The sequence below is a fragment of the Poecilia reticulata genome, linkage group LG2, assembly GCF_000633615.1.
Source record: "Poecilia reticulata strain Guanapo linkage group LG2, Guppy_female_1.0+MT, whole genome shotgun sequence".
NCBI lineage: Eukaryota > Metazoa > Chordata > Actinopteri > Cyprinodontiformes > Poeciliidae > Poecilia > Poecilia reticulata.
In genome coordinates, this window is record NC_024332.1 from 7,217,730 (window position 1) to 7,235,538 (window position 17,809).

At 38.2% G+C, this 17,809-nt stretch overlaps 1 protein-coding gene across 1 annotated transcript in view; it reads left to right on the forward strand.

Moving 5' to 3' along the window:
- The first annotated feature begins 4,615 nt into the window (after positions 1–4,615).
- Positions 4,616–17,809, forward strand: part of LOC103476834 (dystrophin-like) — a 123,156-nt gene continuing 109,962 nt past the window's right edge. Inside the window, exon 1 of the mRNA XM_008429494.1 lies at positions 4,616–4,910. Coding sequence (XP_008427716.1) covers positions 4,829–4,910 — 82 coding nt within the window. The 5' untranslated portion in view covers positions 4,616–4,828. The remainder of the gene's footprint in view (positions 4,911–17,809) is intronic.

A 17,809-nucleotide genomic window follows, 5' to 3' on the forward strand; every position in this document is an offset into this window, starting at 1 on the left:
CAGCTTTTGGTGACATTATTATTAATAATAATTAGATTGTTTTTGAATACGATGCAGGATTTAAAATGAATTGATGAAGATGGTCTAAGTGTCTTAACTGGCCGGGGAGAGATGTCTGCGGTTCCCTTCTGGACCTGTTACCCCATCAACCCGATGTGGAAGACTAGCTGGTCAAATGCCTTTCCATGCAGTTCAGCTTGATTCTCATCTCCCTTCAGTTGCTCTGTCTGAGATTTCTCCCATTGACCTCGGTTTCTCCGGTAGGATTTAAACCAGGACACTCTGCAAACAGAATATGGATTTTCTGGGCTCTGGGCTCCTGAAGGGTTATAGCCTGCTTGTAACTTCGTTCCCCGACTCTGCAGTGAACAAAGTCTTTCAGTCTGTGTTGGCCACTTCTCCAAGCATTGAGAAATTAAAGTCGGACCAAGAAGAATGTTTAAGACATTTTATTGCTGGTAAAGATGCCATTTGCCTTGGCATTTCTATTTTGGGATGGTTTGCATTTTCCGGTAAGCTTCATTGCGTAGATTCCTTCATGATCTAGCTGGCACATTTTATACGTCACGGCCAAACGCCAGCAATTGGGTATCGTAATCTAATTCTTTGGAACTTGAAGTTCATACCTCCATTAGACAATCATTTCTCAATAGTGTGTGAAGCAAAGCGTATATCAAGGAGCTGCTTTTTTCCAGGCTAGTGGTACACAAAACAGTTAGAAAGTGATTTTAAGTATGTGTGCATAGACGCGTGTCTTCGTCAGTGACCCTTGGGACAACCTGTGAACAACAAAAACCTCCAGCAACCGTGGTAACTGCGGCCGTCAGACATCAGAAACCGATGCCAGAGAACTCTGGTGTGTTTTGTTTTGAGTTTTAGCTGAAATTGTGATTTGATTCTAACCGTATCAGAAGAACATTTGTTCTGCTTCTGGTGCAAAGTATAAAAGAAAAAAAGACCAGCAGCACAAMGCTTACTTCRAGATATTTATTGCTGTATCACTGTCATCTTTTTCCTTGTTTACATAAAATGTAAATTAAGAGAGAGATCATCTCAAAGCAGAAAGGGGTACAGCATACGACACATCAAACATTGTGTCGTATGCAAAAACAAGGCAACAGAAGTTTTACTAACTACATGACTAAGAACATTAAAATTAAAAAGTGTCCGCCTTCGCCCAGAGCAAGAGAGAGAAAAAATGTGATTATTTTGGTCCAGTAACGAGCTCTTGAGATGTGTTTAGTATATTCACTGTTCCTGTTATTTTCTCATATTTTCTCTCTCTAACCATCTGCTATCAACCGCGTCTTTTCAAAACATCCTCGACTCGATACTCCAATGTCCTTGGAAGCAAAATGTCTCGTAAAGATACAGACCAGAGGGAAGACGCAAATCCCAGACTCAACACTGTTAGTGAGGATGAATACAGGCAATTAAAAYAAATGTGTTCATCGTGGCGTGGTGTGCTGCTGTCTGATGTTAGACAGAATGGATCAGGAGAGGAAGACAGCAGACCCGGTTAGAACCTAAAGAACCAAAAATCAGTCTCTTCATCCCTCAATCATATCCTGAGGCTGATATGATAGAACATTTTATTATTGATTAAGTTTCTTATTGTGCTTTTAGTAGACTGTTATGGTTTGATTATTTGCTTTTTTAATATCAGCCAAAATCACATAAATGGTCATTTAAAGAAGAAATCATACTAAGAGATTAACAGTAAATACATAAATATTTCCTACTTTAAAAAGGTTTGTTAGGGCTTTCTGTATGTTGTATTAAAAAAATGTTGACATCTTTTATTAATTCAGGGTCATTTAATGTAATATTAATGTCAGACATGGACCTGCTGCCCAGGGGGGTTCTAGATGGGGGCCAGCAGAGGTACAGAAGAAATTATGCTAAATAAATATATTTTGTTAATACTCAGTGGTGGATTATTTTAACCATCACAATTTTACTTTAACATTTAATTAAAATTTATAGTACTGCACTTTTAGCTGCTGAATCGAAATAGGATCATACTTCCCATCTGAAAGGGATCTGGAGCCTGTATTTCTGTAGACACAAGTGGCTCTTTGGCTTATTTAATATATCAAATGGTGATATATCATGCTCTGTTTTTCTGTTTCATTCTTTTTTTAAGTGTTGCTATGGAAAAACACTGACTACCCCGGCCCTCGTGGCAAATTTGATCTTGAACCAGCGTCCCGGCCTAACTCATTTGTATAAATATTTTAGTAATACTCTTTACAATACCAACATTTTCACATAATTTTTATACTTTTGGAGGAGACATTTTGATAATTAAATCACGTGTTATGATCAGTTACTTATTAGTTGAGCTGTTCACCAAATAGATTTTACACTTGCTTAATTAAACGTGTTTAAGGTATGCTACTTTGATTGGAGTACAATTTTGGATTGCTCTAGATCACTTTTGAAAACAAAAAACACTGCCATAAAATATTGTCTATCACTACAGCGGACATCCCACCCCACCCCAAGTCGGGCGACAAGCGCCATGGTGGGCGTCCCTTATTTCAATTTTTGAAAGGTGGCAACCCTACTTACTGTACAGGCCTGTACAGTGAGGTCACAGCCACAGTTGGCCATAGTTGGTTTACATAGTTTAACGACAACACATAGGGATTCAATGCCATGGTCAGTGTTCAGCCTCAAATACAAAGTATTTCTCTGTCAATGCGATGGTAATAAAGGAACCATGAGTCTTACAATCCCAGCTGTATTAGGTTTTACCCAGTATTTGCGCGCTACCGCCCCCTGCGGTCACAGAAAATGATGGGTCTCAGATTTTTCTGTAACATCTGTTGCAGCGAAATTCGCACCCATAATGCACGCAAAGTTCAAGGGGGCCCGAAGAAAGGTGGATATGCTTAGAAATAAATGTTGTATATATGTAGGCATATAAAAATGCCTAATGATGATATGTTGCTAGAATTTTTGAAACACAGCTAAGTTAAAATATCTGGACTCTACCAAAACTCGGCGAGTGACTAACAGGTGTGATTAGTTTGTTATAATTCCCGCTACTCCCGCGAGGACGTGAATGGCAAATTATGTTACGTCACAGTGAGGCGTTAACCAGAAAACTAGAAAGAAAACTAAAAGGAAGAAAACGACGGAAGGACAACAGTCAAATAATGAAGGTAAAACATTTGCCTGTAATGTTATATGAATTAAGGGAAGAGGGGATTTTTTTTACTATGTTTCGTATGGTCTAGCTAGCAGGGGCGTCCCAAGAAGATTTTCACTGAGGTGGCAACAGGTGTACATTTTTGCCACACCGCTGCGCTTGTTTTTCCTCGACTGTCATTTCGACCGACAATATTCTGTGAGCTATCATTCAGTACAAAAAATTGATTCAAGAATAGCATATTGTGTCACCACCACACATCAAGCAGACAAAAAATAGATTTAAATGTTTCTCTGTGGCTTCAAAAATCAATGACTGACCGCAATAACTACATTAAAAAAAATAAAATTTGCATTTAAAATATCAACAGTTCACCTGCTGTGACCTGAACGCACAGTCTCCCAACTTTATTGTCATTTGAGATTCATAAAAAAAATACACAATGAATGAAAAAAAAATTGGATTTCGTGTATCCAGAAGATAATTAATGAAGTATCTTCCTTCAGGTGCCAAGTGTAACATCTACTGCCATCCAGCCAGAACAAGGAGTCACCTAACCCCATCTCCATTGTCAGCACTGATGTCCATCAAGTTAGTCAGAATTCAGTCTCCATGGTAACTACCCGTTGTAAACTCATGTTACACTCTGTATTGGGTAAAAGAATTACATGTCCAGTTCACCTTATGCCTTCTATGATCTGGTTGGGATGTTTTTGGGTGAATTAACTGGCTTCTTTTTTAACAAGATTTATTCAATTAAAAAAAATACTTTTATTTATTCCAAAGGGAAATCAAATCTTGTCATAACAAGTTACTATCGTGATGCTGTGGGCAGGATGGATGTTCATCGCAGTCAAAAAAAAGTCATAAGCAAACAATAGCAATCCACCTACTTCTGTAGACACCAGAGCTACACCAGAGCTTCTGTAAAAACCAGAGCCTTTTTAAGTCTCTGGTTTGCACTGTGCCAAATACAGTGATGTGCTGTTTATGGCCGGTGGTGTTCAGGTAATTATTATTGACCCTGGTAAGTGTACTGAAATTCAGGAGGAATCCACAAAAGTACCTATATACAAAACAAACTATCACATTGTTTTTGGCTTCCTTTTTGTTTAATAAATTATGCCACTATGGAATCAGTGGGTTATGTTTGTGTGCACTTTGAAGTTTACTTTAAAACGTTAAAGTTCTTGAATTGACTGATGAGTGTGCTTTCTTTTTTTTTTTACCGTGACTTATGACTGCTGTCCGCCCCCGAAGGCCACAGCTTTGGTCTGTTTCAAACTCACCTTGATATCCTGTAACTAGGCTGCATCCTCGTCCCAGGGAGGAAATAAATGTCATGGACAGGGAGATTGAGTTTTACGCTTGGTGTCTGTCAAGCGGTTTGAGCCACATCATAACAGCTTACTATTTAAAGGTGGGAATGCTCTGAGCCACCCCTCCACTCCCTCATCCTGCCACCTGCTCCTGTTCATCTGCCCTTCAGTGACAGACCAAGCGGTCCTCCGTCTCTTCCTGCTTTAGTCCCCTCTGTCTTACCTCCTGTGTCCACTCCTTATACCCCACCTTTGACTGGATCTGGATTTGTTCCCTTCCCTCCTTCCTTGAGGATTTAACTTGACCGTTTGGCTCAGCGGTAACTAACTTTTCACAGCTGGTGGCCTGGTGATGGCGGAGGGCGTGCGTCCTGAGGATTACTGTGACGAGCCGGTGGAAGATGAGTTCGGAGAGATCATCAAGTGTCGGTCTGGTAAGAGATCAAAGCCTCCTGTGTGTGTGTGTGTGTGTGTGTGTGTGTGTGTGTGTGTGTGTGTGTGTGTGGGTCCAGGAGCGTACTGACCCATATGCTGCTGACTGAGATATCAAAGGCTGCAGTACACTGATGCTGATCGTGCTCCAAGCTAGTGACAGCAAAGAGGGGGTCACCCAAAACTTTTTAATTGTTGCAACACCAATACACCAACTGATGCAACATTTGGGTCTATATAGTTGATTTCAAGCTTTATTTTTCTACAAAATACATTTCCGTGTGGTTCAAATATAAATAAACTATAAAGTTTACTTGTAGATGACTTTATGCCTGAACAAGCTTAACTTGACTGGTGTTAGCTTAAAGCTAAAAACATGTCAGTGCCACTGTCATGGATAAGGTAACATATGACTTCCAATAGGAAATGAGCACACCAATCTGTGTAGACTGTACATAGTTTCCTTTTGAGGTTATATTTTTTAACTATCATATGAGACACAACAATTTTATTGTCTGGACGATATGTTTAGTATCTACTCTTGATAGTAGAGGACTTGTTGGAGAACCAAAACAGACAGGGAGCAGACAGGTGTCCAACTAAAATAGTTTGACTGACCGTCCGACACTGAACAATAAAATCATTAACCATGTAGAATGCTATGAAAAAATATTCAACCTTTTACAGATTTCCTCCATTTTTTTGTTTTGTTTTTTGTCTTTGATGTTTCTGATCATCAAAGATAAACTGAGTAAATAGAAAAACCATTTTTCAAATGATGATGTCATTTATTAAGAGGGGGGAAAAAACTTCCCAGGCCTAGTCACCGCAAGCCCCAGAAATAGTCATTTGACCTCATCTGGCAAATCAAGAACTAGCTTAAACAGAACCTATGTGACAATTTAACGTTCTCAAAATTTAAAAACGGGAGAGGAAAAACAAAGTTGTTACACAAGTTACAAAACAACTGAGAGATATGTCATCCAGAAACTTAGAAAAAGATGGAACCATGGGAAACTTTAATGGAGTGTAAGGTCAACCAAATTACTCTTAAGAGGCCTTGCAGGCCTCACCTTGCCTTCTAAGGTCAGAATTAATGATTAAAGAGACTGGGTGAAAATGACCTTCATGGGAAAGTTTCAAGGCCAAAATCACTGCAGAACAAAAACAACAAAAAGGCTGTTTTACATTAACTATCTAAAGATTATGATGATAAATGAGACAAAAGATTGACTTTTTGGAAGGTGGGTGTCACTTTCCATCTCACATAACATTTGGTGGTAGTGTGACGGTGTGGGACTGGTTTGCTCAATGTGTAGCTGTTCTTGGTGGAGCTGGTCATTCTTCTTCCAGTATAAATCCTTGAAGTAAAACGTTTGACCATAAGTTCATGACAACTCGAGTTGCGCAGCAGGACAATGACCCAAAGCACACCTGCAGGTTCACCAACAAATGACTCGAAAACACCTCAAAAGTTGTGGAACGAACTAGTCAAACTCTAGATTAAAATTGGTGGAATGGCGAGAACCTAAACAGGCCGTTTGTGCTCAAAACCCGTCAAATGTGAGGGAGTTAAAGCAGTCGCACAAAGAAGATCAGAGAGAAATTCCTCCATAGCGATGTGAAACAGTCATTGCCAGTTTTGGTAAGTGCTTGATGGCAAAACCCATTGGTAGGTTTATGGAGATCGTCAACTGTTGAAGAACTTGCACGAGGTTGGTAAGGTCAGGAATTGTGTTTTGTACATTAATCACGTCTCCCTGTCTGCATAAACAACGTCTTTAACTTCTATCTGCTTAAATAAAGCCTGATTGACTAAATAAGTCCCTTCCCAGGTCCCCATGACTTGTACACACACTCTCTTGTGTCTGTCTTGCCCACTGTACCCTCTGGTGCAGCTGGTGGGTCATCTCCAACTGGAAATAGCATTCAGCTGGCCAGGCAGACTGGTGTCAGATCACCCAGTTTGGAAGCTAGCACTTTATCTTTCTATCTTGTGATTTTCTCCCATTTCTCTATTCTCCTCTAAGTTCATGTCTTTGTATCCCCGTCAGGCGATTCTTGTTTATTCTCCTTATTTTCTGTCCCCTCCTCCTGTGTTTCTTTCTTGTGCTGCTCCTTTATCTCAGCGTGATGCATCTTACCACCCATGTTGTTGTCACTGTGTGGCTGGACTTTCTGTCGGGAGCTAAATCCGGCCTTCTATCTTTGTGCCGTAGGCCTCACTGGAGATACTTAACATACTGTCTGGAATACTGTCCTCCATCAGCGTATCAAGAGGTTTCAAGCTGGGAATGTTCAGTATTTCTTTGATATATACCCTCACTTTGATCTTGAAGATGTGTAAAACCTTCCATGCAGCTAATAAAATGAAAAAAAAAGTCAATGCTAAGTTTTAATATGAATAGAAATATAAACTTGTGTGTGTGTGCATGCACTTACAAAGTAGGTGTGTATTAGTTTGTCTTGTGATATTGTGAGGAACTGCCCTGTACCCTCCGATTTAAATCATCCAGCATAGCAACACACATTAAGAAACCACATTTATACATAATCAAAACAACTATGCATGGAGCTGATAATAGCTGCAGCTATTATTTGACAAATATGGCTTTCAAGGCCTGCCTCTTCTTCTTTTGTCATTGATTTGTCTGTTTTTTTCAAACGGAACTCCATGCTAAGGTATCAGAAAGTTTTTTCCCCCCCACAGAACTAGATTAAAAATGAACAAAGAAATGCAGGTGGCCAAGAAAACTACAAAAGATGTTCAGAAAGACGGAAGAAGTATTGATCCAGAGCTCTTCTATAATCTAACAGTGCAGTCTGGATTGTTGGAAGCCAAAGGTGATGAAGTAAAATCTGGTTGAACGTTTTTTGAACATTCATAAGAACTACAATGGTTCTTATGAAGCATTGTAATTGCTTCATAAGCAACTACAATGAACCTAATTATTTAGGTTCATATTGAGCAGATGTTACAAAGAAAACAAATTGAACAATTTGTTTTCAAATTGAACAATTCAACAAAATTATTTTATTTGGATTGTCAATGATGGTTCAAGTCTTTGACTGGACTGTTGTAACACGATTGTATTTCGTTATTTTATTATTTGTATTTCATTAAGTTGTCTCAAGGGACTTATCCAGCATTCTGTTGACCAAAAGTAAAAAAATCTCACTTTCTTTCTGTGACATCACTGAACTGGTAACCGTATCTAATAGTTGTTTTTAATAGTTTCATTTTTACAAATTCCTCTATAGGAAGTTTTTTTTTTTTTTATCCTGGTGTTTTTGGACCTCTGGGATAAATTTGGATGTAGAAACATTGAATTGCGATATAAATGTACTCAGTGGAAACACGCCAACGATGACAGGAAGTAGTAGGATTATGATGTTTTTAACAGCTTTTCTTATTTAATAGAAACACAGCAATTGTTTTTTTTTGGGGGGGAGGGGGGTGACATTAGCAGAATAGCAACAAATATTTGTGCACATTTGTTCTGGAAACACAGCTAGTGAAGCAGCAACATGGACTTAGTTTTTCACAGTTTAGCATGGTTTTTAAAAGAAATTGTATTTTCTTTCCCCTGTAAAATGTGTCAGTTTGAAGCAGCCTTTAGTGGCTTCAGAAGAAACCAGCCCCTCAAAGTTTCACAGCTTTTTAAGTTCAACTAACAGCATGTGTTTGGATAGAGAAGACAAGGAGAAACATGTGAAACATGAATAAATAAAATGATTAAACTGAAAGCAAAGTAATAGGATATTTAGCCAACTGAAAAAGTAAACAACCATTCATCATGTTGAGCTATAAGCTGACAGAGGAACAGATGTACAGTGAACCTTCCTGTGGTGTGAACAGAACAGAGGGTAAAGCTTCAAATGAAACAAAGCTATAAGTAATTTTTCAAGCCTGACTGAGGAACACCCTTCGGGAAATCCAATTTTGAGGTTGGCAGGCTGCATGATGCAGGAACCAGGCTTACAGGAATGAAACTGTAACCAAAAGGCAGTGCTGGGATTAATTGGAAACAGAACACACCGAGCTTTGCATCTAAAATGAATCTGGGCTTACAGGTAAAACAGTTTTTCTGCCAACGAAATAATTAATGGTCAGCCATTTTAGGTAGCGTTGGATTTCTGCTAAGTTAGCTGGATTAAAATGAGTAGGAACAGGATCGCTTAATGTTTTTCTTGGACCATCAAATAAGGTTTTTAATGTTTGCACTTTGGCTGGTATTCTGAGTAAAAACAAAAAACAGGGAACAGTTATGGCTTGGAGCAACAGCCATCACCGTTTTGAGGTGTTATAATTCTGTTTTTAATATTGCAGTAGATAAACTGAGTAGATATTACACTGGAAGACTTTCAACCCACCCGCTGATATACCTCATATCTTATTGTTTAGCTTTTGTTTCCTGTTCAACATTTCAACTCAGCATTTGCAGCTGTTGTTCCATGGCACTGAACCCAAAGGACAACATGTTCTGTGTTGCCTCTACCTTTGATAAAATTACCTTTCAAAGCCCGGGGAATCCCAATTCATTGACCCCAAATTAGAATTGATGAGATTTATTATGATTTAGATCTAATTCTGAAACCATATAGGCCTTAATCTAATACTTGCGAGGTAATTTGTATTCAGGGACTGGCGAGCAGGTTATTAATTGTGCATAAATTTACCCTGGCTTGCAAACAAATGGATATAATGACTTTCTGAGCTATGAAAAAAAATTAAATAGGCTGCAATTCTTTTAATATTTTTCTTTCATTGTCGAACTCTAAAGGAACTAATGATTCTGTGATTTGATTGAGCTTTATTATGAAGAGTGGTTTAGATAGCAAACATTAATGAAATACATTTTAGCTCATAAATGTTACTTGCAATAACGGTTAAATTCTGACGGTATTTTTATTTTGGGGGATAATGAAAAATCTACCTAAACATTTAAAAACACGACTTAAAGGAATTTTCTGTCAACGTTTCGCTTCATTTTTAGTTTGCGTTTCCAGCAAATAACCGTAAGACATGTTTATGTTTGTACTTATATTGATAAGATATGTCAACTTTGAAAAATGTAAAGACTGTCTCGCCTTTGGTTGAGGACGTTTCTGTGTCAAAGCAAGAATTCAAACTTGTTCAGATTAAGCTAGCTTAGCAACAGTGCTAATGCTAACGTCAAACTGTAACCAGCGGAGGTTGCCTAAAAGCAGTCGACGGTAATGAGCAACAGTGGTGGGAAGTTACTGTACCTAAGTACAATTTTCGTGTATCTGTACTTTACTTAAGTAGATTTAATAATGGATACTTTCTACTTTTACTCCACTACATTTTACAGTTAGTATCTGTACTTTCTACTTCACTACATTTCTACAAAAGTGTCGCGTTACTCGTTACATCCAAGTCGCGTTGCGCTTTTTGTCCGTTAAAATGTGAAGTTCAGGGACTGAAAGTGGCTTCATAAAATCCAAGCATAACGTGACTTACGTGTCTGTTGTCACCCATCGCCTCCCCCTTTCACTCGCACGCGGAGCTCCAAGACATGCGCAGTGGTTTCCTCTGAGCGGGAGAAAATGTCTGTCTAGTCGTCAGTAATATAATAGCGCTGCATAAATCATAAGATATGGCGACATGTAAAATCAGCAGTGCTTCGCTTTCACAGACGGTGGGGACTTCGTCCAACTTTTAGCGTCACTTCGAAGAAGAGCTTAAAGAAAGGTAAGATCTGTGGACGTGGTGCTAGCAAAGCTAGCTGTACTGAGACACATGTTGCATCTGCATGAAAAAAAGTTGTCACTCATGCGCTGAATTATTGTGTGGAGGTGTTGACTGAGGTGTTGACTGAGGTGTCGCAAATATGGGACAACGCTGTGACCAAAGTGTGCATTGATATGACATTCAGGAACGATCCGATTCTTCTGGACGGATCTTTACTGATTAAATTTAATTCAGCTCTAAGTATTTAATATCTAGGTGTTTTAATGGGAATGTGGATCTTTCAGATCAATTTGAGAAGCAATTTTTATAGGTAAAACTTTTTTTTGTGTGTGTTACATAGCGCAGGGTGTTGACTTGGTCTTGGGTAGGTGGTGTCCTCCCCCACCCACCTTCTTTCCATCCCCTTTCTGTTGGATTTCTTTAAAAATAAAAGCCACTAGTGGCAAAAAAGTGAAGTTCATGCTATGTTAGGACAGGAGACAAGATGTTTCCATCCCTGGAATAATGATGCATAGAATCACATATTCAAGTCTAAACTATGTTACAGAGAGTAAACATAATAAAAACATGCTTTATCTGTGGCATTATTTATTAAAATGGCACATTTCTTATGTATTAAAATTTAATACAATCGGTTCACCTAATATTGTATTAGGGATTAGGTAATGCATTCAGCAAGTACTTTTACTTTTAATACTTAAGTATTTTTAAAAGCCAGTACTTTTTTTACTTTTACTTAAGTACAAATGTTAATGTTGTAGTTTTACTTTTACTTGAGTACATTTTTGTCTGTGTATTTGTACTTTTACTTAAGTACATTTTTTGAGTACTTTCTCCACCACTGATGAGCAACATCTAATCTGTGGCTGTAAGGTAAAAGCTTTACACGCCATGTTGTTAGGAAAATTTTAAAAATTAATGTTTTGGTGCCGCATAGCAACAGAGTTCATACGTTAGAAGTCAAATTTGCTAGCAAGTGCCGCTTCTTCACCGTGAGGCACTTTGTTGCCAATAAAAAAATGCATCTTTGCTGTGTTTAAGCAAAAGGTTGAGAGGGCGGCTTGTTAGATGAAATTTCCTAATAAGTTACTATTTATGGAACATTTTGTACAAGTCAAGATCACATTTTTGGTTTTTTTTTTAAAGTGGGGGACAAACCACTTCAACCTTGTTTCATTTAAATTAGCGTTAAGGAAGATGATACTTGGATAAAGAAGTTCAGGGACGTCATCGGTATGCATGTTATCCTGTTTATGAATTGATTATGCAGCTGTTTCAAACTGCACTTTGATTAATGAAAAATAACTAAAGAAATATTGCATAGTTGGAACTAAACTGTAAATTTTCATCTATGTTCTTCTGCCCACTTCAACTTACCAGCTGGATTTCATGTTTTAATGAAAATGAATCTTTAATTCGGCCAAAATAAGCAAAATCAAACTTTCTCAGAATAATAATAATTTTTCTGGGGGAAAAAAAAAATATGATTATGATCTTAAAGGGTGTTATTGTAACATTTATGTCATGAACACACCCAACTCAAATGATGATTTAAACGTGTGTGTGGTGTGGTCTCTTTGTAGATACTCACTTTAACACATTGTTTTAACATGTTTAACATGTTTCATATGATATGATGTCCAAAAGTCATCTTTTGATTGGTTAACCAGCCTTCATTTTGATAAAATTGCCTCTTGTCTGCAAAATGAAAGCAGTGGGAAGCAAACTCAATTATTTGAGTAATTAAACTATTTAAAAAGAAATCACCTTAAAATTGTTGGAATTTAACAACTTGTGATAAGTGTCAGAAAGAAAGAAAATTATGATCACCCTACATAAAATATTTGCCTGTCTGAACAATTTTATTGGTTAAATTCTAACAGTTTATTTTATGATTACAGGCAGAAAAAATAAAGTTGGCTTTATTTATTAATAAAATACTGAGTTTGGAATTTGAAGCAGAATTTAAGGGAAGCAAAATTACACCCAATCAGAAATGTGAAGATCTGGATTTTTTTTAAAAATTCAGAATGAATGCTAATAGTAATACACATTATAGCCAGTAGATGGCAGCAGAGACTCCCACTGGCTGGGGAAAGCTTCCTCAGAGGCATGCGAGTTACTGGCAATAGAGATGACGAGTGCGTGGGAACAGATTCTGTTCTTAGGAGAGTTGAGTCTGGCTCTAAATGAAAGAAAGACAGGTTGGGTTGACCCAGACAGAGAGCAAGAGAGGGAACAGAGGAGGAAAAACAAGCTCTAAATGATAAAGGAGGTGGAGGAGAAAAAAAACAGCTGTTGATTTCTTCAGGGAAAAGAAGGCTGGTGGTAAAATAAATGAGTGGGTTGTGGGTAGCGATGGATATGAAGGCTGGAATGGAGGGTTCACTGTATGATCTGACCCACATGGAGTTTCTGGGTCATTATAGACCAGAAAAGGAAGAGCAGGAGGCTGTTTGGGAGGGACTGGTAATGAGTCTGACAGTTGAGGATCCCAGGGGATCTCCTTCCCTAATCATCAGACACACACAAGCTTGTGCATACAAAAAGGAAGAAAGGTTTTGGATAATGCTAGGGATTCTCCTCAAATCAGTTTGCAGCCCCCCTCATCCTAATGGAGGCGGGCTGACAACTCCCTGCAAGGTCTTCAACGATTAGTCAGGAGAGAGCAAGAGTCACGCTGGGAACAAGTCAGCAAAAATGACTCCACAGATCATTGATGCAAGAAACCTTCATGCTCACTGCTAGTCTCACATAGTCAGCATGGCAGCCTTTGAGGACATCACTCTGGGCTGTTCAGGTGTTGGGAACCTGCTGAGTACGAAGAAGGAATCATTAATTCATTAAATCAGACTGCAAATAGTTGACACTGGGCTTAGCTTCTGAATCCTCTCCGAATCAGCAGTGGTGAGGGTTTAAAGCCTGCCAAAGTGTGGATCAAAAGTTGAGGTGGGAACTTTGAAACATGAATTACACTTGAGCAAAATTTCTCAGAAATAGGGAAAATGTCCACAGGTGTGTGCTTTTTCGGTATGAGACATAAACAAATCAACAAAACCTGTAATCGAATCGTTTGTGTTGGTTAAAGACTCGTCCATCCTTTGGTTTTGAAAGATTTGGCTTTATTTAACAGATAAGGCAATCCATAGTGTCCAAAAAAATGTTACTATGTCAAAAGCTTTTCCTAGATCAATAAAAAAAAAACACCAGCGAACAGCAGTAATATTTCCTAAAGCCAAATTGGATTAAAATACCAGGAACTGTCCTAGTTTATGGACCACTCAAGAGTAGGATAATTTTTTATTACCTTAGAAACTGTAGAAAGTGAGCTAATAGCCGTATAATTACTTATTACTGCTGGGATTACTGGATTTAGGGATTGGCATAATAACAGCACTTCTAGGAGTCTTGAAAAAAATATTTGCGGAGTTATTCATAAAGCAGTTATTGGTGCTACTATTATATTTTTTCAGGAATGTTACAGATGTATCTTTACTAAAAATGGTTCACTAGACACAAAGTCTGATAACTCCAAGACCCAAATCCTCTACGCTGAGGTATAAAGAAGAGAACTTGGTGTTTCTTACTTCCTTCTTACTGTAGTTTTTAACTGGACAGCTTCCTTCTTAAACCATCCGTAATAAAAAGGAATTTTGTCAATCTGCAAGCCGTCAGCTGAGCTCCAGCTCTGTGTACTGGTGACTGAGTCGGCCCAGACTCATTACCATCCTTCTGCGAAAGAGAGCGATAGGAAGTCTGAATGTGGTACTCCTCTGTCTCAGGGGTTTATGGAGAGAGGCAGCAAATATGCATAAAAGGGGGACATGTTTAATTTAGATGATTGATATTACCTTCCATATGCATTCAAACTGAATCTTTCTACCTTAAGTACCTCCTGCAAACATTTAATCCAATGATATCTCCTTCTCTCCGGAGTGAAAATCTGAACCGGTGGACTCAAAGAAAGCTTTCCTTTCTTCATCAGTGAATTGAGTTTTCTAAAGAGACAACATGTTTCTATCTGCAGAGATTAGCATTGAATAACCACATCTCCTTGATCTGGCCGTGACTTTTGTCTGTCTGGAGGGAAAAATCACTCTCCGTGTAGAGCCAACCTTTCCTCAAGGTTCTTCCAACGTGGCTAATTTCAATTTGTCTGTGAGAGTAAGACTGAGAAGAGAAATATTCCTTCCAGCTTTGAAGAGACTAGATTACGTTGCATTATCAGCACCAAAACCCAAATGATGCTTCATTTCCAATAATCAGGAAACAAAAACAAACATGAGTTCATTAGTGTTGCTCTTATCACACACTACGGGGCACATTTACTAAACTGAGAAGTCGTGGTCGTAAAACCGTTAGCTAATCCAGCTCATTATGCTAATGGCCTATCTGGAAAAGACAAAATCATCAGAGACAAAACTAGTAATCAACACTCTACAAGGTACTTAGATAATGTAGAATAGTAACACATTTAGTTGTATTTCAATAGTTAGAACGCTATCAGTGTCATACCGTTAAAATAACTCCCAGTCTCGCACAACTTTTGCAGGATCTTGAAAAGTAGCTCAAGATCTTGAAACTTTCTCTAGGTCTCACAAAAGTAACTCAGAATATTGTAGAACACTTCATAGGATTTCTCAAAAGTTACTATGGATTTCACAGAAGTGAAAAGTGATGTGCGAAACTAGCTCATATTTACCGTACAGTTTACAAGTAGTTTGGGATTGTACAAATCAACTTTGGGATCTTGAAAAAGTGTTTTGAGGTCTCAAAACTTCTGGGATCTTCCAATAGTTTTCACAATCGCTCAAAAGTAACAAAACCCACAAAGTGTTATGTAGTAACTCAAAAGTATGGATCTTATAACTGTTCTACTACATCTTTGCAGAAATACAGTACCTCAGGGTCTTCCAATAGAGCTCTGAGAATTAACTCAAGATCTAAAAAAACCCCAAAAAAACCTTGAGATGTCACAAAAGTAGCTCTTGATCTCACAGAGATTGTGCAAGTCCTTGACAAAGTATCTTTGAAAGGAAATCCTCCAAAACCAKCTTTTTCCTTTTGGTTTGCTTTGCTGGGTTCAATATCTACAGACATGTTTCCAATAACCAAATCAAGACTAAACAACTCTGTGACCTAGTCCCTGTAATGAATACCTTTTAGCTTTTTAAGAAAACAAAATGACACATAAACATGTTGTGTTAGGTGGCTGTTGGTGGTGGACGAATGCGTTTTAGAATAACCTGTATGTAAACATATAGAGGTTTCATATTCATATATGAATGTCCAAAGTAATTCTATCACCTCATTGTGTGCTTACTTACTCATGTTAGCACACGTTTATTTCTTTTACTTTTCTTTTCAGTTTACCTCATCTTTTTCTCTGATTATTTTCTAATGTTTTGTCTCGAAGACCTTGGCTTACACAATTTGCCATTGTCTGACACCCAGGAAGACACACAAAAGCATCCTGAATCCCCCTCACATCTCTCTCCTTTTCTGTTGCTAACTCTCTCTAAAAGTCAAAAGTCACTGTCAGCAATGTTCTTTTCATTTTCCTTCACTGAGGTAGTTTTATAAGCTCATAATAAAAAGCAGAGAWTGAATATGAGAGATGGCCTAAAGAATGTAGATGATGGAATTGGTAGAAAACTGAAGGTGGTGGAGAGAAGAAAAATAGTGATTTATGTGAGACGGTAAATGAGGACAGACTGAGAGGAGCGAGGGATGAGATGGAGGAAGCGACTATATTTAGTACAGAGGTTAAACAGCACAGCCCATCTTTGATAAATATTTATTTATATAACTCATCTGCTTTGATCTATTCCTTCGTGATTCAGGCTGTATGTTTAGAGTTGTTGTCTAGACGGCGAACCTCTACCCCATCCTCTATCAGCTTTTCTTCCAGTAATGCCCTGTAAGCGGCTCCATCTGTCACCACACCATGATGCAGCCACCACCATGTTTGACAGTGGAGATGGTGCATTCAGGGACATTTGTAGTGTCGATTTCTGCTTCACAGAGTAGTTTGTATGGGTACCAAATGTTTATTTAAAAAAAAAAAAAAGTTTAGCAATACATATTAATGAATAGAGTTGCAATGTTGACTGTATATAATATCAGTAAGTATTAGTTGTGGAACATGAAAGCTAAATTAATATCAGCTATACAAACCTTTTTGTTCRTGATAGTTAAAGGGACAGTGTTATATGTTTTCCAGGCACGTAGTGCCATTTTATAGCACAATCAAGTAACTATGGTAACTTGTTAAAAAAATATGGTAACACTTTATTTGAAGGGGTGTTCATAAGACTGATATGACACAGTCATTAACATGACATAACACCGATTAAGAGTATGAAGAAGTCTTTATGAATGTCTATGACTGTTAAATAATGACACTTTTAATGCAACGTTGCTTTAAAAGTTTCATTAAAAGTCCATTCAAAGTGCCAASTTTGCATTATTTGGTAAATATATACACTTTAACATACACATTATACGCTGTCTGCATGTCCCGTAAGGAAAGCCAACATAAAGCACCAAGGGAAGCATTGAAGGAAAACAAGCAAGGCATTAAGTTGCGAAATGGCTGACATGCAGATGAAGGAGTGAGGGATTAGAGACCCAGGAAAGGGTCTGTGGGAGGAGAGGGACAGGGTTGTGATTGCACTTAATTGCTCCTCACATCCAGGGCGGGTCTAATCACTCTGAGGCTCGTGCGTGCGTRTGTGTATAAATGTTTTCCAGYTCCCGGTTGTAACTCTGAAGCTTGCTCGTACTTTTAGCAGTGGTTCCTCATTAGGAAGCAGATGATACTGATGCTCCTTCTTCACCTTCAGCTCACACAGGGACGCCCTTTTGACCTCCACCAGCCTGAGAGGGGAGACAGGAAGTCAGCCCCCTCACTGAATGTTCCCACTGGGTGTATTACACCTGATTTCTGCTCAASTTGATGATTTACAGTCTGTTTTTATCGTGGTCAGGTCACATTAGAAGGGAAAAGCTAATTGTCTAACATATTGGCATTCAAAATACAATTCTGATTCATTTTCACTCGTCATTGTAATTGAATCAAGACTTCAGCTAAATTTAAAGGAGACTTTAAATTTAACAAATGCAATCAGGATTGGTCACTATGCTTTTTTTATTAAATCATTTGAAAATGAATCAGTGAAGTAA